Source organism: Equus przewalskii, chromosome 20 (assembly GCF_037783145.1).
Source record: "Equus przewalskii isolate Varuska chromosome 20, EquPr2, whole genome shotgun sequence".
NCBI lineage: Eukaryota > Metazoa > Chordata > Mammalia > Perissodactyla > Equidae > Equus > Equus przewalskii.
Window position 1 is genome coordinate 13871367 of NC_091850.1, and position 23114 is coordinate 13894480.

The following is a 23114-nucleotide window of genomic DNA, read 5'->3' on the forward strand; positions in this document are numbered from 1 at the left end:
GCTGAAAAATACAATAAGTGAACTGAAAAACCACTCTAGAGGGTTTAAAATAAAATGAGATGAAGTAGAAGAAAGGATCAGTGAACTCAAAGACAGAGCAATGGAACTCATCCAAACAGAGCAGCAAAAAGAAAAAAGAGAAAATAAGGAAAAAAGTGAAGATAGCTTAAGGAACATATTGGACAATATCAAGCAGACTAACATTTGCATTATAGGTATCCCAGAAAGAGAAGAGAATGAGAAAGAAATCAGAAAACGTATTTCAAGGAATAATGGCAGAACTTCCATAACTTGGGGAAAGAAACAGACATCTAGATCCAGGAAGCCCAGAGTATCTAAATAAGATGAACCCAAAGAAATCCACACCAAGACAGATTATAATTAAAATGTCAAAAGTTAAAGACAAGGAGAGAATCTTAAAAGCAGAAGGGGAAAAACAACTTATTAGGTACAAGGAAACTCCCATCAGACTATCAGCAAATTTTTCAACAGAACATTTGCAGGCCAGAAGGGATTAGCACAACATATTTAAAGTGCTGAAAGAAAAAAATCTTTCAATCAAGAATACTCCACCAGCAAAGCTGCCATTTAGAATTGAGGGGGAAATAAAGCATTTTCCAGACAAACAAAAGCTAAAGGAAGTCATTACCACCAAACCATCCTTACAAGAAATGTTAAAGGGACTTCCTTAAGCTGAAAAGAAAGGGTACTAATTAGTAACAAGAAAATATATTAAAGTATAAATCTCAATAAAGATGTCATCATCATGGCTGTGTAAGAGGATCCTTTTGTCTCTTCCCTTCAATCTATAGTGAGTAAAACATCCATAAACCAACAAGGGCTACATTGCACAACACACCAGGACACCAGAAACATCCACACATTGGTATATACAAAAGTGGGTGACTTGAGCACATAGAGGAAGCTAAATGAGGGAACAGCAGAGGCAGAGCCCAGAATCCTGGCTCCTTGGCTGCAGTGGCTGAGCCAGCTGCCTCCAGCCCAGAGAACTTGGTGGGCAGCAGCAGAGGTGCATGTGTAACTCCAGCCAGCCTGCTGTGGCAGTACCCATGGCCATGGGGAGCAGAATAACAGCAGAGGAGGAGCTGCATGATCCCGAGCCCTCCATCTATGGCTCAGAGCCTGATAGCAGCAGTAGAGGCATTCACAGGACTCCTACATCCCAACCACAGTGGCGCCTGTGGCCACAAGCTAATAGGTAACAACTGAGATGGTACCCCATGTACCCAGTTTTCTCCCCACCCTTCCCCTCTCCTCACCACACTAGTAGAACTTCCAACCCAGGGGATCCTAGATGTAGCTGAGGCATCAGCCATCCTATGCCTCTCATGGCAAAGCCAGTGACTGCAGTAACATCAGTAACAGCAAGGCATCAGTGACCCCTTAGAAGTTCAGATGACAATGACGAGAGTACCAGTGATACCTTAAATCCAGGTGGTGGAGGATGGAATGTGCAGAGCCTCAAATATAGCCAGAGGTGTCTCAAGTAAGAGAAACCAAACAGTGGCACTATAACGCCACCTTTTGAAAAACAAAAGAAAGGCTTCTAATCTCCAAGCAGTTGAAATGTTTGAATCAAAACAAATGAAGTAATATCTAAATAAAATGCATGTTTGCTACAACAAATGTGCCAGCAAAGGAATATCTCAGCAAGCCCCACAAAATTCCACAGTAGCATGGCATTATGAAAAGAAAACAATTCTCTAGAAACCAAACATAAGGTCATGGAAGATTGTGATCCAACTAAAAAAGAATTCAAAATAGCTGTATGAAGAAATGTAGCAGTGAGCTACAAGAAAACTCAGACAGGCAGTTCAAAGAGCTTAGGAATAAAATTAATGAACAGGGGCCAGCCTGGTGGCATAGTGGTTAAGTTTGCATGTTCCACTTTGGCAGCCTGGTGTTCATGGGTTCAGATCCTGGGCACAGACCTACATGTTGCTCATCAAGCTATGCTGTGGTGGTGTCCCACATACTAAATAGAGGAAGATTGGCAACAGATGTTAGCTTAGGTCCAATCTTCTTCACCAAAAAAACACAAAATAAAAAGTTAAAACATTTTTAAAAAAAATGAACAGAAAGAATACTTTACCCTAGAGATTGAAACTCTAAAAAAGAACTAAAGAGACATTCTGGAGCTGAGAACTCAATAAATGAGATGAAGAATGCACTAGATAGCATTGGAAATGGAGCAGATCATATGGAAAAGAGAATTAGTGGGCTCAAAGATAGAAACTTAGAAATGATGTGGGTAGACGAGGAGAGAGAACTAAACTTAAAAAATACATAGAAATTCTACGAAAATTATCTGACTCCATTAGAAAGGGCAACATAAGGGTAATGGGTATCCCAGAAGGAGAAGAGAGAAAGGAGAGATCTTATTTAAAGAAATAATAGCTGAGAACTTCCCAAACCTGGGGAAGGAACTATATATACAAATCCATGAAGCTAATAGAACACCCAATTATCTCAATGGAAAAAGACCTTCTCCAAGACACATAACAAAACTGTCAAAAATCAATGAGAAAGAAAAAATTTTAAAAGAAGCCAGAAGGAAAAAAATGACCTACAAAGGTATTCAGATTAGGCTTTCAGTAGATTTCTCATAAAAACCTCCCAGGCCAGGAGAGAGTAAAAAGAGATATTCAAAATATTGAAAGATAAAAACTGTCAGCCAAGAATATTCTACCCAGCAAAGTTATCTTTTAGATCTAAAGAAGAAATAAAGGTTTTCCCAGACAAACAAAAGCTGAAGAAGTTCATTGCCACTAGACCTACCTTACAAGAAGTGTTGAAAGGAGCTCTCCCACCTGAGACAAAAAGGCAAAGGTATACAAAGCTTTGAGCAAGGTGATAAATAGATAGAATTAGACAATTGCAAATCTGAAGCAGATTAGGATAGTAATACACTTAATTATAACATAAAAGTTAAAGGGAAAGGAAACATCAAAAGTAACTATAACTACTTCAATTTAGTAATGAACTTACACTAGAAAAAGTGATAATTTGTGGCAACAGAAACACAGAAGGGGAAGAGGAAAAGCATGGAAACTGCAAAGGTAAATAAAGATAAGAGGCTATCAGCAGAAAAATGACTATCTTATCTATAAGACCTTTTATACAAACCACAATTCACTACAAAATAAAAATTCAAAGCAGAGTCACAAAACATTACAAAAAAGAGAAAACTGTGAAATATATCACAGAAAACCACCAAACTGAAATGGCAGACAGAAACACAGGTAAAAAGAAACAATGGAAATATAAAGTAACAGAAAACAAAAGATAAAATGGCAGTGTTAAGTCCTCATGTTATCAATAACCACTCTAAATGTAAATGGGTTGAATTCACCAATCAAAAGATATAGAGTGGCTGGGTAAATTAAAAAATAAGACCCAACAATATGCTGCCTCCAGGAGACACATCTCAGCTCTAAAGACAAACAAAGACTCAAAGTGAAGGGAAGGAAGAAGATACTCCAAGAAAATGGCAACTAAAAAAAGTAGATGTAGTCATACTTTGATAAAATAGACCTCGAGCCAAAAAAGATAACAAGGGACAAAGATGGATATTATATAATTAAAAAAGGGACAATTCACTAAGAAGACATAACATTTATTAAGGTATATGCACCTAACATAGGAGCATCAAAGTATATAAAACAATTATTAACAGACCTAAAGGGAGAAATTGACAGCAACACAATAATACTAGGAACTTTAATACCCCACTTACATCAATGGATAGGTCATCCAGACAGAAAGTAAACAAGGAAACATCAGCCTTAAAGAAACCATTAGACCAGATGAACTTGATAAATCTATATAGAATATTGTTTCCCAAAGCAGCAGAATATACATTCGTCTCAAGTGAATGTGGAACATTCTCAAAGACAGACTATAAGTTGAGAAAGAAAGAAGTCTCAATAAATTTAAGAAGATTGAAATCATAATCAAGCATCTTTCAGACACAATGATATGAAACTAAAAATCAACTACAAGAAGAAAACTGGAAAAGCCACCAATTTCTGGAGACTAAACAATGTGCTACAGAACAACTATTGGATCAATGAAGAAACCAAAGGAGAAATCAAAAAACATCTGAAGACAAATAAAAATAAACATATGATATATCAAAATCTATGAGATGCAGCAAAAGTGGTATTACAGGGGAGTTTATAGCAATGCAGGCCTACCTCAAGAAACAAGAAAAATCTCAAATAAACAATCTAACATTACACTTAAAGGAACTAGAAAAAGAAGAACAAAGCCCAAAATCAGTAGAAGGAAGGAAATAATTAAAATCAGAGTGGAACTAAATGAAATAGAGACTAAAAAGACAACAGAAGGGATCAGTGAAACTAAAGAGATGGGTCTTTGAAAAGATAAACAATATTGACAAACCTTTACCTAGACTGACTAATAAAAAAAAGAGTGAAGGCTCACATAAATAAAATCTGAAAAGGAAAAGGAGAAATTACAATGGATACCACAAAAATTGAAAGGATTATAAGAGAATACTATGAAAAGCTATATGCCAACAAATTGGGTATCCTAAAGAAATGGATAAATTCCTAGAATCATACAACATTCCAAAACCAAACCAAGAAGAACTAGAGAATCTGAATAGACTGATCACTAATAAGGAGATCGAAACAATAATCTAAAACCTCTCAAAAACAAAAGTCCAGGACCAGATATCTTCTCTAGTGAATTCTACCAAACATTCAAAGAAGATTTAATACCAATCCTTCTCAAACTCTTCCAAAAAATTGAAGAAGAGGGGACACTTCCTAACTCATTTTATGAGGCCAACATTACCCTGATACCAAAACCAGACATGGATGACACACACAAAGACAAAATTATAGGCTGACATCGCTGATGAACATAGATGCAAAAATCCTCAACAAAGTATTAGCAAATTGAATACAGCAATACAGTAAAAGGATCATACACCATAATCAAGTTGGATTTATTCCAGAGATGCAAACATGGTTCAATATCAGCAAACAAATCCGCATGATACATTACACTAACAAAATGAAGAATAAGAATCACATGATCATTTCAATAGTTGCGAAGGGAGCATTTGACAAGATTCTGCATCTGTTTATGATAAAAACTCCCAATAAAATGGGTAGAGAAGGAAAGTAATTCAACATAATAAAGGCCATAAATAACAAACCCACAGCTAATATCATACTTAATGGTGAACAAGTGAAAGCTATCTTCCTAAGAACAGGAACAAGACAAGGATGCCAACTCTTGCCACTCTTATTCAACACAGTATTAGAAGTCCTAGTAAGGGCAATTAGGCAAGAAAAAGAATTAAGAAGTATTCAAATTGGGAAGCAAGAAGTAAAACAGTCACTATGTGCAGATAACATTATTTTATATATAGAAAACCCTAAAGAATTCACCAAAAAACTATTAGAAATAATTGAAAAAATACAGTAAAATTGCAGGGTACAAAATCAACATACAAAAATCATTTGCGTTTCTGTACACTAAAAATGAACTAACAGAAAGAGAAATCAAGACTACAATCCCATTTATAACCACACACACAAAAATACCTAGGAATATACTTACCCAAGGAGGTGAATTTCCTCCTGGATGTAAAATAGAAAACTACGTTCAGTTAAGACCTACTCTGTACTTCAAGGTTGTGCCAAGGATACAATGACTCAAGTGGAGCTTAGGGGTCAGGGAAGGTGATGCTGCTATTGCTTCAATGGAAAATGTATAAAGAGAATCGGGCTGCTTAGGGTCGGACCACATGGACCAAAAGTTCAGGGTTCCCATGACAATATAATTTCATATTGCAGTTACTGCCTTGCTCTCTCTTACCTGGCTTGGCAATTAAAGACAAGGGCGACCTACACTAAAGGATTCATAGGAGTAGATTAGAGAATCCCAGAATCAGAGTTCCCAAATTAGGCACCCCTGGGGTCCATTCAGGCTCAGCAGGAATCAGAAGCATGGTCACTAAACTCTAAGGAGGTGGACCTTCCTGGCTGGGGTATAATGATGTTCCATTCGTCCCAGTCAACTTGTCTCCATGAGTGGTAGCAAGGCATGCGAGGCAGCAGAGTCAACGTGCCCAAATTCTTATCCTTGAGAGAAGTGTCCCACAGAGAGCCCAAACTCTCTATTAGCCATGTTGGATCTGCCTTCTTTGATTTATCTAGACAATTTGGCAAGTAATTATATATCTTGTCTGTAACACCTTCCACCTCCAAAGACAATCTACTTCAAGAGATTATTCCCTTGAAGGAATTATTTAATTAAGCCAGTCTTTATCAAATCAATACATTTCAGAGTTTATAGACATAGAACATATCTTTTTGTCAGTCTTCATGTTCCTAAAACAGAAGCAGGTACCTACTTCTAGAACTCCATTCCCCTCTCTCACCCTTCAAGTTATACTAGTTTTGATGTTTTCCAGCCCTGTTTAACTTATGTATTCATGATATTGATTGTATTTCTGATACACAGAGCACATGTTAAGGTGCACAAGAGAAAAGATACATATTTTACGACTCCCTGATGTCATTATGGGTGTTTAATAAACATTTGTCAGATAAATAATCAAAACAAAAAAGTCATTAAATGAGAAAAAGAATAGGAGGCAAACTTCACAGCTAGGAAAGATGGTAAAGTGTTCGAATATTTTAGAGTTGTCAGAAATCCTCATGCAGTGTCTGTGCTGGACAAGGGGGAAGGATGCAGAGGAAGGGTCTAGAATTTAATAATACATGCACATGATATCACGACAATCGTTTGAATGGAGAGTTGTAGGGAATATGTATCTGTTATTTGCTTTAGGAAGAAATATTAATGCACATTAAAACACTTCAAAACTGGATCCTTACAAATTATTTATAAAAAATAATTACATCTCTTCAGAAGCAATTTTAGTTTACCTGCAGCCTTTGTTTCTCTGACGACAGTTCTGAGAAACTTCAGAGTCTCAGCACTTTCTGCCCATATCAAAATGGTTGAAGTATTTTTTACCTGCAATTTCAATGCAATAGAAACCCCTTCCCCTCCATAAATTTCTTTGTTCTTATTACCAGTTAAGGTACTTCTATTTTAGGAAAACATATCTTTAATTATTTCTCCCAATTTCTTCTCACTTAATATTTTTACACTTAAAACTTAAGTTATGAGATTGTACTTATATATAGATTATTGTCACATTATAAATTTGGTATCTGGATAAAATAAAAATCTAAAACATTCCTATATATTGTTATAGGTACATGTATCTACAGTAAATGTTAAAAACAGGCACAGGAAGAATAATACCAGCTATAGGATAACGTTCGGCTCTGGGGGCGATTCCTCACCCTCTCCAAACACTCGCCACCATCCAAGCCAATGTTCTAAAAACATAATGTTGTATAAAAGTCAGAAGGGTGTTTGTTAAAAATGTAGATTCTTGGGCTTCAATTTCAGAAACTGATGAAGCAGGCCCGTGTTGGGGTTGACAAATATGTACTTGAAAAAGAACCCCAGCTGATTCAGCTGCAGAGGATTAGAGGTCCACCCTAAGTCGGAAGTACTGAATATGCACAGCTGGCAGGTGGGTACATGAGCCTGAGGTTCAAGTGAGAGGTCAGGGCTGGGACATGATTTGGCTGTCTAATTGGCTGTCATTAGTCTGTAGGTGGAGTACAAACACTGGAAGTGGATGGGAATATCTAAGGGAGGGTGTCCAGAGGGAAGAGTGGTAGGCCAAGAGTGGAAAGCCAAACTGCAAGAGGCAGAACGAGGAGGAGTCTCCCAAGGAACAGAAGGCACAGCTAGAGAGGGAGGAAAAGAACGGAGAGCACCAGGGCACAGAAGCCAAGGTGGCAAAATTCGACAAGGAGGGCATTCCCACAGCACCAAATGAAACAAAACAATCAGGAAAGGGAAGGCCAGAAAAATGCTCATTGTCCATACAGTCTATTGGAGGCACTATAATGTTTGTTCTTGGAAGGTAGGGTTGTCACTGCATTCCCAGCATTGGACATATTGTAAATTCCTGCTAAATGTTTGGGGAACTAAATTGGATTGGCAAGGGCAGCTTCCATACGAGAATTTTACAGAGCTCAACTAAGCTCAGTTCCATCACATACCTTCATTAGGATGAGCAAATGTTATATGGACATAACCATCCACAATGGAGAATTAATTGTAACTAGATGGATAAAGCAATTATTTTGAGCCATCTGCCAAGATGTGGTAAGGATATTTGAAAAACGGTGCCCAGCCTCTGTGTGTATAGGATGGTATTCTGGACAATGGAGTTTTATCAGTAAGTTTTAAAAATAAAGCAAAGACCTTTAAAACCTTTAAATTTAGATTGTAAGGGTGTTTCTTTTCCCCCATAAAAATGATCTCTCATGATCATTAGTAGAAGTGTTTGTAGTCATGAGAAGAACAAACCACATTAGAGGAGGTAAATGACAGCCTAAGAATGCACAAGTGTTTGTTGTTATGACAACTGCTGGGTTTTATTGAATAGAGAGCAAAAAATCCATTAGAAAACCTTGGAAGAACTTGCACAGTAACATAAAACATTTCTGCTTCACAATTTCAGGAACTTTCCTCCATCCACGTACTGCTTGAAAAGGGTTTGTGTTTGTGCCAGTCGGTGGAGGTCTAAGGAAAGCAACCTCTTGATGCATTCCCATCATGCTAATGTCTCCTTCCATAACCTGATCTTCTCAACACCCAAGTACTTTATTAGAGTGGTAAAAAAATTTAGCCAGTTCTGTGGCTCTTTCGTACTAATGACGTTAAACAATTCTTGGCTCTGATCTATTTTTCTTTGAATCAAACAATTTTCACGTTTATATACAGAGACAACTTACATATATGTAGCAATTTCTTACCGCATGTGGCATATGCCTCCCCAGTCAAGAAAATACAGGGAGGGAAGAGACAATCTCAAGAAGACACCCTGCCAACCCTCTCCTAGGCTTCCTTTCTCTCTTGTCTTGGAGATCTACTAGTCTCCATTCCCCTTCTTGAGGTGCTAAAAGGACAAGGAAAGACTGCCAAGTTTTTCAGACTTCTTTTGAAGAACATCATTAAATTGATAGAATGGAGAGAGGCCCTATGCATGAGATGATAAAGGCTCTAGAGCAGCCACAGAGAGACCAGATGTCAACTGTGTGGCTTTCTCATAGGTGGCTCTAAGAATGTTTGGTGGAAGGGTTCTTGTGGTCATCAGGTGATAGCCTTTAGTCTAACGAGCTTGTTAATCTCATAAGAAGATGTTCAGGTTCTCAGACTGGACTGTGCATAGTTCATTCATGGGATTACCAAGTGATAGAGTGACCCATTGGAAGGGTCTTTGCTTTTTCAGTCTGTGCTGCACAATCCCAGCAGATTAATCTCAAAGCACCCCTTTCACAGCAATGCTTTCCAAGTTGTAGCTTGAGGCCCATTGTTGGGTCCTAACATCAATTTAGTGGGTTGAAACAATTATTAAAAGAAAAAAGAAGAAGAAAGAGAATAGGATAGAAAAATATCAGAATGAATCTCATCTAGTACGGGTAAATGTGTTTTGTGAAACTTTTATTTCATTTTCTCATTCTCTTTACGTATGTATGCACTGGATTGCTAGATTGAAGGCGTTTCTTACTGCAGGTCCTGGCCAAAAATGTTGGAAAGCCAGACTCTCTCTTGCTAAGAATACCGCAATGTTCTTTACTGTCTATAGAAAAAAAATAAGAAAGAAAAGAATAGAATTCCAGCTCCTTTTCTCTAGCGCTGGTATTGTTCCCCAAATCCACTCTCCACTTCCATAAGATCATGCTAGGTTCCAACATTCCTACTCACTGCCCTCTTGATGTCCTTGCTCCACTGTGCCTTTTGTTCATAATTCTTCCTCTCCTCTTTGTGGTTTTCATATTCTACTCTCCTTTAGGGACTACTCAAATCTTATCTTGCATATGATCTCTATCTCCTCTCATCACTCACCTCTTCCTAGCTGTTCTGCTTATTTCCACACATTTTCTCTCTCCAGGTGTCTTCTCTGCATTGTTCTTTATCTGCCTCCTGTCCAACTCTACTCCCACATGTCCTTCTGGCAACTTTCTGTGTCTGCCTCCCTCCCCCAGTTGCTTTCCTCTTGGCATCTGCCTCCTAGCTCATCATCTTTTAATTATCTGGTTTTTGTTCTCTTGTTATTTCTGCTTTCTTGTGTCTATCTCTACTCTCACACTTGACTGAGAGCAAACTGAGTCCAGGGACTGTGCCTCACACTTTTTTGCATCCCCTGTGATTTCAGGCACTGTGCAGGGCATGTAACAGGTGCTCAGTAAGAATGCCTTAAATTATTAGATCAATCATGATTCCCTTCTTCGCACTAAATCTCTGCAATGTTTTGTGTTTGAAATGGGTTTGCCATTTCTAGAGCTCTCTCATCTCTCCTATCTCAGTTGATCTTATCTTTAAGGACTTGGTAAAGTAGGCATGGGTTATGATACTCATTCTTGAGAGATGAGGAGATTGAGTTTCAAAGAGGATTGTAACAGTAACACTGCTTGTCAGTGCTGTCCCTTGAACCAGAATCTATAATGTGATCTATTCTGTGCCATTACACCCCTCCAACGGGAACTTGAGAACAACAACAATCTCACAATATAATAAAGTGCTTACTCAATGCAAAATGTTCTGTATGGAGAAAAAATCTCAAAGCAATAGCAGGCAAGATATATCCTGTTTCTCATAGAATAAGAATTTGAATATCTTGTACTAGATGAAATTCTGGCTATTTTGCTTCTGTAATTGTGCATGGATTCTAATGATGGCACAAAAAGTAGGAGGAAATTGACTTACTACTTATGGAGGATGTGTTGGTTTCCACTGTCAGGTTGACAATATTTTCATTAAATTCACCCTAGCAATTAGCTGGGACTCTGTACAGTACTATAAATAATTACCAAGCTCTCTTTCTTGTTATTTGTTAGTTTCTTACCAAGCTGTTCTCCTAAATGCTGGCCTCTCTCGGTTGAGATGACCCGCTCATCTTCCATGTCACATTTGTTCCCAACCAGGATAACCTGGGCATTATCCCAAGAGTATGTTTTGATTTGAGTTGACCTAAAAGAAAAAGAACAGGCAAAAAATGATTACAGGAAAGCACAACAACATAAAATGAAGGAGAAGAAATATATCCCACAGATGACGATAATACCAAAAACTGAAGCCCAAATGCCTGACATTTAGAATTAATCATTTCAGTGCAATTTTATCCTTCAGATATTCATCAGGGATTGCATGAGTCAAAAATCAAGGGAGCAATGGTGTTGTATTAAGAATTCTTTGGTATTTGGTGAGATTAATATTACTACTGCTTGTTCCTTTCCCCTGTCTACCTCCACCTTATGTAGTACCTTTATAGTTGGAGTGGCCAGCCATCCCGATTTGCCCAAGATGTTCCCAGTTTTAGCAATAAAAATCTCACATCCTGAGAAGCCCCTCAGTTCCAGGAAACCCAAGATGGTTGGTCACTCTACGGCCCATTACACAAAAACATCATTTTCCCTTGTTACAATAACAACTTAAAGAGCTAAGGCAATTGGGAGCCAGGAAATCTGGGGATAATGATAGTTTTTTAAAACAAATCATAAGAACTAATATACTCATGCTTTACATTTTTAAGAGAAAAATGCCAAGTTGATTCATATCAGAATTTAAAATATAATGGGCTGATGGTTTAAGTTACTATAAACAGGATATGCAAAATTCCAAATAAGATTCCAGTATGGATCATGATGCACATAACCAACTTTTGATTTTGAAACTTAGATAATATTACAATAGTTAATATTTGCAGGTATTGTCCTCAACTCCTTATATATGTTACATTAATCTAATCCTTAGAATCAAGGGGGATATTATTCTCATTCCCAATTTAAAGTTGAGGAAAACGAGGCATAGAGAGGTTAAATAATTTGCCCACGATCCCTCGGCCAGTAAAGTGGCAGATCTGGAAATGAAACGTGGGTTGGAGAGCTATCAAACCCGTACTCTTAAACGTGTGTCCACGCTACCCTTGAAAAGTTTGAGAAGGGAAGTTCTCCTGCATTTGCTGTCATCTCAGAGCGGAGGCTGAAAGGAAGCCATGTTCTTAATCCTCCCTTTATATTGGCCATGTTCTTATTGGAGAACAATCTAAGATAGGTGGGAAAAACATCGCTCAGTGGGTGGTCAGGAGAGAGATACTGAGATTTGTACAGTGTCGAAAAGAGAAGTTTGGGAATGTTCTTACTAGCAATTGCCAAGTCCTTCAGGATTATTAAATAGAAAATAGTGACGAGCTGTTCTCAACTTGAAGAGAGAATAAAAGCAAATAGCTTTAAACTGCAGCAGGAGAGCTTTCAGTGAGATGTGATCACTGTTTCTCCCTCCTGAGAAGAAAGGAAAGAGCTAAGATGCAGTTAGACTCCTAGGGTTTTATTTTAGAGTATTCAACCAAACCAAGTACAAGTTTTCAAATAAGATTAAAATATCTGGTGAAATATACTCTTGGTTCCACATGAACATCTCAGAGGCACATCATATTTTATTAGAAAAATCTGAGGATGTGACCTTTCTAACTCCAATACCTAAGTTAATAATATATTTCGCTACCAACAGTGAGATTCAGCATGTATCCATAAACTGGGAAAATAAAGGCAGATGTTCAAAACTCTATACTTTTCCCTCTCCTCATTTTATGTTTGGGGTACACGAAAAATGATGAATTCATAGTGAATTAAGGTGTAAAAAATATCCTCCAGATGGATAGGTACACCTTAAATCTCAAGTGCTAACATAGTTTTACAAAGAAATTCCAAAGGTTCTTTTAAAGGAACTCAAATCTAAATGGATTTCCCTAGGCAATTTTTTTTTATTACCTCTCTGCTCCTGTAGGTCTTATAAGCCAAAGCATGGCCTATGCCTGGAAAGGCGCTATGTTAACGCAGAAAGTTCTTATCCTGGCACACAGCTAGAAACCAAATATCCAGCAAAAAGGTAGTGAGACACGGGGCTGGCCCCGTGGCCGAGTGGTTGAGTTCGCGTGCTCCGCTGCAGGCGGCCCAGTGTTTCGTTGGTTCGAATCCTGGGCGCGGACATGACACTGCTCATCGAGCCACGCTGAGGCAGCGTCCCACATACCACAACTAGAAGAACCCGCAGCGAAGAATATACAACTATGTACCGGGGGCTTTGGGGAGAAAAAGGAAAAAAATAAAATCTTTAAAAAAAAAAAAAAAAGGTAGTGAGACAGAAGTCATAAGAGTGTCATAGTTGTGTCAGGAAGGGGTTGGGGCTAGGATGTAAATGACACTGCTTCCTGAGTTTACTGAGGACGATGCTTGCTTGGGGAAATTTAGCACTCCTCTGACTTCGGCAAACTCATCCTACTGCACCCCTGACGACATATACTTAAGCCAGGGTGTGCATTTATGAAGGTAAAGAAGAAACAACCCAGCTAGCCGATTTGTGCTCTTTAATCAAGTTAATGGAATGCCTGTTTCTGCCATTTAACTTGTCTGAGTATCTCAGTTCTGCTGACTTGATAACCCATGGAGTCTTAGGCTACTGTGATAGATTATACATTTATGCATACACAACATTCCCTGTTTCCTAACAATTTGTAACAATACATGAAAAGAACATATATATGTATATACCTACATATAGAGAGATAGATAGATAGATGTAGAGAAAGAGAGAGAGAGAGAGAGAGAGAGAGAGAGGGAGGGAAGGGAGGGAGGGAGGGAGCCATGACTATATCAGAACCACTCCCTTCCCTTTGTTATTATATCAGACATATTTTAATGTATCCTCTTCAATGTCCTAAATTGCCAAGGAAATCATGTAAAGTGAATATTGTCTGTCATTACCAGGGAATTATAAAGAATCATTATCTTGAAAGTTTAAAGAGCCAACAGAGACTATTTCTCTTTTTAATCAAATAGGAATTGTGGTCTGGAGCATTTGTGATGAGGTAATCAAAAGATTAATTTGCCAACAGAGTTGGTTAACCTCACGTTTGGAATTAGGGCTGCAAACACTCAATGTTTGGTTTTGACTATTTTGGATTTCTTGATGATGTCCACCATCAACACAGAGCAGCTTTAGGCAAAGTCCAATCACCAGCTAGAGGTGGTCAGAACCATGCTGGTTGATTCATGAATTACCATATTTCATAGACTCTAAGATGCCATAAATTATAAGTTAAAAATTATTTTACAAGTGGCCAAGAACAAAAAGAAGCAGCCAATGAAACAATGATACAATGCTTTAACAATAGTCCTGCTAGACGCACTTTGTCACATCAGATTTTTGTTGCTTTGAAATTTCTTTCACGTATTCTGAGGGATTTAGCAATTTTTCCTATCTTCAGTTACTTTGCTTAGTACATGATAGATAATCATTCCAGGACTATCTCAATAACAAAAGTCAACATACCCATCTACTTGTGGATATCTTCCTTTCTTAAGTCCTGCAGAGCACTAGGTTGTTGGTTTGCAAGAAAATATGAAATGATGGTATTACTCCAAAATGAGCATTCACATCACTAATATAAAATTTATAACCCTTTCTGCATACACAATAACTTTCTACCCCCATACCAAAAATTCCACCACTCAATTGAGGTAATGACAATATAAGTAGCTATGACCAAGTTAGTGCAAGCACAGGCAATGAAATCCATCTTTGATACTGCTGCCTAGCAATTATAATAAGCCATTAATCATACAACACAGCCCAATTTCAGAGATGTAAAGATACTAAAAATTACGCATCTTAGATTATTTAAAATGCTATTGTTTTCTTTGAATTTCTTTTATGTATGAAGACCTAGGTTGCAATGAGAGCTCACATTATTCTCTTAACTCAGGAAAACTTGTAGAGGAAGTATAAGCGCCATGAATTGAGCAAGACTCAGAGGTGTGCATATTTTATCTAGACTGTGATATGGATTAAGGTCAGAAGAATGTTGGGATGGTAGTCCAATTCCCATACCTTTCAACTCAGAATCCAAGACAATTTATTCAGCCAACTTAAAAGAAAGCTCGAATATGAAGTGAGTGTGAGGAAGTCATTCTGCACCCTTAGCCTCAGTATCTTCATCTGTAAAACAAGGCTACCACATTTTGTACTTACTCTCTGGGGCTGCTGTAGGACAAATGTGGTTTCAACCATCTCTTTACAAATAGAACACATTATTAGCCACAGCTTAGGCAGCCAGCTGTTCCTCCTCCCAAATCCAGCTAAACTCGTCCTTTCTAATTCCTATATTTTAAACAATAATTGAAATGTTTTTCATTAAAGAATCTCAAATTTTGCCTGCAGTTCATATGTCAAGGCTGAGGTCCTACGAGTAAATTTCTAACTGGGAGCGAACAGCCTTTCTCTGGCATGTCTATTAGGAATATGACACGTTTGTTGAATATATTTTCCTTTCATATGGCATTTCTGTGTATTTACTTTTTTTGGTCATTTACTATATTTTCGTAAAATTTCTTATTTGGGGGATAGGTTTTTAATCACCTCATTCGGGACTGTCTTGTTTCTCTGTTGGTTAAAGAGACACATTTAAAGAAAGTGGCTGTCACCAAATAATATACATGTGAAAAGATGATTTATTTCTGAATCACTGCGAAAGATCCTTTGGGATTTACTGTTAATCTCAACAAGATTAATGGAATCAGAAGCAATATGCTGGTCACCATGGTTACTTTACAAATGGCAATTCACTCAGATGTTACCAGTACCAGATCATAGTTATTAAAAAATCTGTTATTTGTCATTTAGCTAAAAACAAAAACTAAACCAAAACAATCCTTCCTCTCTCTATATATATATTTATATTTTACATATATTTTATATATAAATAAATATTATATATTTTCTATATAAACATATATAGAGAGAGAGGGTTTTTGTTGTTTTTTGTTTTTATTTTGTATCATGAGACAGAGGGAGATGAAAAGAGTTTTTCATATTTCACTTAAAAATGACTTAACTCTGTACAGAATAAAATAAGTTGGAGAGCTGTAAACAAACAGACAAATTCCTACAATATCTTTATTCCTTTTCTCCTGTTGTGGGTATATCAATAACTTCCTATGAGTTCAAACTATTCTCATAGAAAATGGACTCGTGCTAGTCACAATGTTCTGAAAAACAGTCCACCAAATGTACTCCAATGACCAAAAAAGCAATTGTCTCCTAGGGTCCGATTTGGGCGGTACATGGGAAATATGAGGTATCAGAGAGGATGTGACTTGCTCTTCCCTACCCAGTGAAGCTCAGACAGATCTTAACAGTAGTTCTGTTCTTAATTCTAGAATCTCCTATTTCTCCAGAGGGTCCATTTCCCTTATTCTCTTCAACATTCAGGAGCCTCAGCTTTACAGCATCTCAGTCAACTTCAAATTTGTAAGGATGTTTGCCAACCTGCGACTGCTCATCACATAGGATTGGCCCTTCTGTTACTTTTTCACTAATTTAATCATTTATTTATTTGATTTTTTCTCAACTCTTACAGAGCTTTTAAAAATTACTCCAACTCAAAACAATTCAATCAGAACCTCTAGGGACTTCATCATAGGAATTAAAAAAATGTCTCCAGGTTATTTGTATGTGCGACCAGGGCTGCACACCCCTGGGACTCTCTCCCCACACTTTTCTATTTTAGTTTTTAAATAATCTTTCTCTATTTCCCATCTAACGTCCAAAGTGTTTGCAGGTGGTTTACAAAGATACATACAAATAAAGAAATTTTAAGATGAGAGAGTGGAAGCAAGGGAACAAAAACAGGACCATAATAACCCCAGTGGTTTACATGCGCTGTGAGTGCTAATAGGTGCCTTTAGGAAGTTGAGGAGCTAGGCTTTTTCTGGATACATTAACTCATTTAATAAAAAAGTTAAAAAAGGAAACTTTAAAAAAGTATCCTCAAATAACTGGTCCTCAATATTTGATATCTTTTATTATTTAAGTAAATAGGTTTACCGATTTTGTTAAAATTGCTATAATCTCATTAAAAATCCTAATAATAGCAAAAACTAAAGCAAAAAATAAAAAATTATCAGAAATCTCACTACCCCCAGATAAGCACTACTAAAATGTTGGTGAAATCCTATACTAGATTGTGTTACCACTTCACTGAGTCATCACCTCCTTCCCAGTAGGTGGATTATATTTCCCTGCTCTACTGGCTTTGGACTGAGCCAAGTAACTTGCTTTGGCCAATGGAATATGGTAAGATTTGATGTGAGCCACTGGTGAGCAATAGCCATCAGAGGCATTGTGATTTTCCAACAGCCCTCTTCTGTTCTGTTCTTTTTTTTTTTTTTTTTTTTTTAAGATTAGCCCTGAGCTAACATCTGCTACCAATCTTCCTCTTGTTGCTGAGGAAGACTGGCCCTGAGCTAACATCCGTGCCCATCTTCCTCTACTTTATATGTGGGATGCCTGCCACAGCATGGCTTGACAAGCAGTGAGTAGGTCCACCCCGGGATGCGAACCAGGGAACCCTGGGCCACCGAAGTGTAACATGCAAACCCAACCACTGCACCACTGGGCCAGCCCCAGCGCTCTTCTGTTCTTGCTCTGCTTCATGGGAAGGACATGTTGTAGGACATGTTGCTGGCAGAGTTCTTCCATGGCCTTTTGTATCCTGATGATGTCCATGGTAGAGGAAGGCAAGTGTTCGCCCCTCAACAGCCTGCAAAGGCCATCTGTTGACCAGCTATTCCTTCCAGTCTGGAGGAGTCACATTTTCCTTTCTGCTCTGACACCAATAGTCAGGATAAGGATACCTCAGAGAGTAACTTAGCTCCTTGACATCGTGGAATAGTTGCTTTGGAGGGTCCTAGTCTGACTCCTTCATTTTGTAGATGACAAAGCTGAGACTCAAGATGTGGAGTGACTTAATGGAGATGACGTAACTACATAGTGGCCAATGTGGATGCACATCCCAAGGCTCCCCATGCCTGTTCTTCCCCAGGGAAATCACTGCATCTGCTTCCAGGGAAAAGAAGTGACTACATTTTACTGAACATGGAACTTGGGAAGAAATTCATATGCTGAATATTTGATTATCTTTACAAAATAAATAATATGTTTCCTAGGGAAACCAAAATGTCCCAAGTTTTCATACATACAGAGTGTCATTAGGCTGTGTGTGGGAATGAGCAGAACTGGACGTGCATGAAGGATCTGTTTGATGTGCCTCTCTGCAGTAAGTCTGTTGGTTGCCGAGAGCCAATATTGAGCATTTATTCCAAGAACTCAAGAAGCAGTCGTTTGATCAGTGGGGTCCTGGAACCACAGTGGACCACATCAGATTCTGCATTTTTAGTCTAAATTCAATCTTAGGCCTGTTTCCATCATGCCTCTCCTATAACTTCTGATCTCATTTTGATCTCACAAAATTTCAAGTTCTGTTTTTTAAAACCATATGTGTGGTGGGAACAATTGGACATCTGTCTTCTTCTATGCAAGAAGGAAAAACAACAACAACCAAGTGGAGCAAGTGTCACCCTCTGAACAACAAAGAGAGAGCCCCCTTCAGTGGGTCCTAGGCTCAAGAATGCCTGGGTTATTCTTCCACAGTGGGGAAGGCCAAAGTCATGTTAACCGAAATATCTTTTTCTCAAACCAGACAAGACTGTGTTGTCCCTGGGGGAATTCATGGTCTTTGACAAGACATCTTGCTTCTTAGGTTATGGCAAGTAATCAGGCTTGCTGAAGGCAAAGCTGAACTTAGAATCTAACATCTGCTCTCCCCTCACTTATATACCAGAACCTTCCCCTTCCCCTCCGTAGCCCCAGTGACTGAGCAGAGGAGAAGCTCCATTCACATTTGGCCAAAGCCTGAACACTGACATTTACAACGCATTAAGATAGGAAGAGGAGGAGGAAACTCCCTCCTCCTGTGGGGAAGGTGGGGTTTCCAAGGAGGAGTGGGGCCACAAGTTTGTGGGACTTTGAAAGTCGGAGCCACAGGAAAAGGAGAAATGGGTATTAAGAGCAGATAAAGATAGGAAAAGGAGAAATGTCCCCGTAGCTCTTTTGAAGCCTAGGACTGTGAAGCCTCCTCTCCAGGCACGAAAATAAAACTGGATATAGTTATATCCTCTATTCCTCTAACACCAGCCCACTCTTTTGAGATCCAACTGTCAGGAAAAATTGTGAAAGACTTTGAAGCGGGCAAGCAAGATTGCTGGGAGTCCTGCCTAGCATAATTTTCCAGATCATCTCCGCTTTTCATCATCTTTGAGCTATTTTACAGCTCTAACTCTATAGATGGTAGAAGATGAATAATCTTATAAATGAGTTCTTGCCAATAGAAAATAGAAATGCAAGTGAATTCATCTGGCAGAATGCAATTGATTATAGCCCTATGGATATTAACTTATTTTACAACTATTTGTAAATTCCTTTCAGCATTCCTGATTGCCTCTATGTGTGCTCATTGAATATGTCCTTGAAACTGTGGCAACAATGTACTGTTTCCACTACTAGTTGCTGAATTAAATAAAATCTCTGATGTGTTTATTCCATACTTGGGTGAAAGTTGTGATTGTATCTTATTTTACAAAGAAATCAACCATAATAACTTCAGTTAACAGCTGATGGAAGGAAGGCCAGTATTTGGAATGACTAAGCAACCTGTACTCGAGAAAGGGAAGTAACCACGGTGACCACAGCAGACACCCAATCTTCCTGATAGGTTATTAGGTGTAATGACCACAGGAATCAGCACAGGTAGACGCCCACGGAAGGGCAGCAGTGACAAACTCTCCCAGTCACGAGAGTCAGACTGAATGCCTTCAATGCCCCCTAAAGTTAGCAAGGAACACCCTCAGAAACAGTGAAGGCCCTGGCCCTTGCTAACCCACATATGGAGTTACTCTGGTAGGCGTCAGTGTGGTGTAATAAAAAATATATAGTAATAATACATAATGTGTAAGCATAAAACAATAAATAAATAATAAAACAGTAGCTTCATTTATTAAACTCTTACTTTGTGTCAGGTAATACGCTAAGGGTTTTACATTTATTGTTACGTCTTTTAATTCCTGCAAGACTATAAGGTAGATACTATTGTTTTTCCCATTTCGCAGATGAAGCAACTGTAAAATGAAGACTTATTGAGGGTAAGTTACCTGAAACACTCAGCTAACATAATGCAGTTGAAATGGGAACCTTTCCATTGGAGTGTAGCAGTTCGAAGTACTGGGTTCTAGTTTTTATACCTAATTCAGACACCAAAACTATTCTCTCAGCTTCCTTGAATCTCTGCCTCTTCTTTAAGAGAGGAGAACAAAGCCTACTAATATTTTTATCAGATTTTCATGAGGATCAATGAGAAAATGCCCTTGAAAGAGTTTTAAAAACCACTGGGTGCTATATGAACGGAGGGTATTATTATTACTGGCAAAATGATATCATTAATTATCCACATGGCATTGATGCATTATCTTAAGATCATTCTCTAAACAATCCTCATTGTGATTTTCTTTGCTGTTTTGTAACCTCTAATTAGCAAAGGTTAACGTGGGAGAAAAACAAAAACAAAAAGAAAGTACTAACCGATTCTATTTCAGCCTCACAAACGCTTCGTCAGGAGTTATGCAAGGAGCTGGGGGCACAGCAATAACGAAGATGTGGCCTCTGCTCTCAGGAAGCTGGGTCTGGCTTCCCGCTGTGGTCTTGCAATTACACTCAAATCAGCAGGTGTTTATTAAATAACCACCATGCAAAATACACTAGTGTCTATACCACAGGGTGCTGCTTTTCAAACCTTAGCAGGCATCAGAATCACCTGGAAGGTTTGCTAAACCTTCTGAGTTCCACCCCTAGGTGTTCTGATTTAGGAGGTCTGAGATGGGCCCGAGACTCTGCCTTTCTAACAAGCGCCCAGGTGATGCTGATGCTGCTGGTTTTCAGACCACGCTTTCAGTAGCACTGTAATGAGGGATAGAAATAAGTAGGATTTGGCGCCTGTCCTCAGGCTGCTACATTCACTAGAGAGAAAAAGTCTGGTTTGAAAAGTTAATGATAAAATGGGCAGGGTAAGTGGGGGCCCTTGCGGTCGGAAGCTTGTGGCTATTGTTCCAGCAGCATGGGGGGTGATGGAATGGGGCAGGGATGAAGAGCAGAGACTGGACCTCTGGGAAGTAGAGGGAGTGTGGCAGGTCCAGGATAGGGACCAGCAGATTGGGCTTTCATAAGGGTGATCATGGGTCTTTAAGTATTCATGAGTCTAAGATTTAATCTTCATGTCAGAGAAATGCATAGAGTGAAGTGGAGGATCATGGTGCTAGAATGGGGTTTGGGTCTCTGAGCTGAAGAGCTGGAGGAGGCTTTCTGAGGGAGGCCAAGGAGCTAAGTAAGGTTGGTTGGGGGCACCATGTCTGGCGATGGTGGTGGGAATGTGTAGGGCAGTGGAGGGAGGATGGTCTGGGGATTTGCCCCTAAGCCCACCATCAGTGGTTTATTTTTGTGAGTTCAGCTCAGACTGCCCTCCTGTACAGTGAGAGAAAAGAGGGTGTTGCAGGTAAGGGGCCGCCCACATAGCTTTGTGTCTTGGGGAAAGGGGAGGGGAGTGAGGAGGAAAGAAAATGATAAGCATGGAGGCAAAGAAAGAACATCTTCAGGGTCAAGCAATGGATTTAATTGGGAGCTGTTGTCCCTTCACTAGGCCTTGGGTTCTGGCAAAACAGATTTGGAAAAGCCAGGAACTGTCTGCTTCTTTCCACACGACATTTGTCTTTTTAACCCTCCCATTCAATGTTGCTGTAACGTTGTTCTATTGTTTGCCACAAAAATCACTGTAAAATCACCTCTCTTTCTCTCTCACCCTTAAAATTACAGTGTTTTTCAGATGAACCAGAGCAAAGAGGTTTCATCATTGTAGAGAACTCTGACCTCAGAAAACTGGAAAATACGAAAAGGCTGAGCTCCACAGTGGCCATTCGCTCCAGGTTGCAGAGAGTAATTGCTTTTCAGTGTTTCAGATCCCACGTCAAACAGCACATGGTGTAAGGGGTCCTGCTGCAGGCTTTGCACACAACCTGCGGCTCTTTTGCAGATCCCCTTTGTAGTGCAATGGAGAAGTGGTTCACTGAAGCCGTGCTCAGCTCAGACGCTCCGATTAAGTCTGGGTCTCATCGTCCTCTGTATAATCAGAATGATCTATGTTCCCACAATATCCCTTGGAGGCACATGAGGCCATGATGGCACCATTTTAGTGCCAGTGACTTCTAGAAGTTCAGCATTCAAACAAGTGAGGAGAGCAAGCTACCCTTGATATGTGAGAGCAATACATCAGCTCAAAGAAGATGCATCTCCTTCTAAGATGCCTGTTTACATACATTCTTGAAATACACATCTGCCATTCTATTCCTGCTTTAGAAGAAATTGGCCAGTATCACCATGCTTCTTAAGGGATCATATTAACTAGTAATCTCAAATCAAAACATCTCAAAGTAAAACAAAATAACAAATTAACCCTAAGAAAATACAGGCATACACACAAAGCACCCAGGCACCCAGAGGACTTTTGTATCAATTGAAGCACGGTTTCTTGACTGGTACTTTCTAGATGTGTCAGTCATTTGTCTATTTGTTCTCCTATATTTTTTGTGCCCTTTCCATGCTGCGCTCTGTATGGCAGAGGCTGACCCCTGCGCTGCACGTTTCCCAGGCTGCCGTCGCTCATGGACTTCAGGAACATCACCTTAAACCGGAGCAGTTGTTAATCTCTGAGTTGTCTCCGTGCCCCTAGTTATCTGAGATTAGATTCTCTCTATTGAGCAACCTGGCCAAGGTCTGTTTTCTGGGCTGGATCCTTACTGATACACTAGGTTAACATTTGAATAGGTTTTCGTTCAGGAAATAAAACAGGACACTATTTTGTAGCTCAAAAATCTAAGCTGCTTTATTTCACTAACTATTATGGAGGCTTCATTGCCCTGAAGCAATTTGAAATGAAAGAAAAGTAAATAATAAAGTTAATGTAACTAAATTTTCTCCTATCATGATTTATCAACTCCAGACAAATTTAGCTAACCGGA

At 38.9% G+C, this 23114-nt stretch overlaps 1 protein-coding gene across 2 annotated transcripts in view; it reads right to left on the minus strand.

The window, feature by feature from the left end:
• Positions 1-23114, minus strand: part of RAB3C (RAB3C, member RAS oncogene family) — a 273620-nt gene that overhangs the window by 45769 nt on the left and 204737 nt on the right. For both annotated transcript variants that reach the window (XM_070586868.1, XM_070586867.1), the window contains exon 4: positions 11003-11127. In XM_070586868.1, the coding sequence (XP_070442969.1) occupies positions 11003-11127 (125 nt within the window). The remainder of the gene's footprint in view (positions 1-11002; positions 11128-23114) is intronic.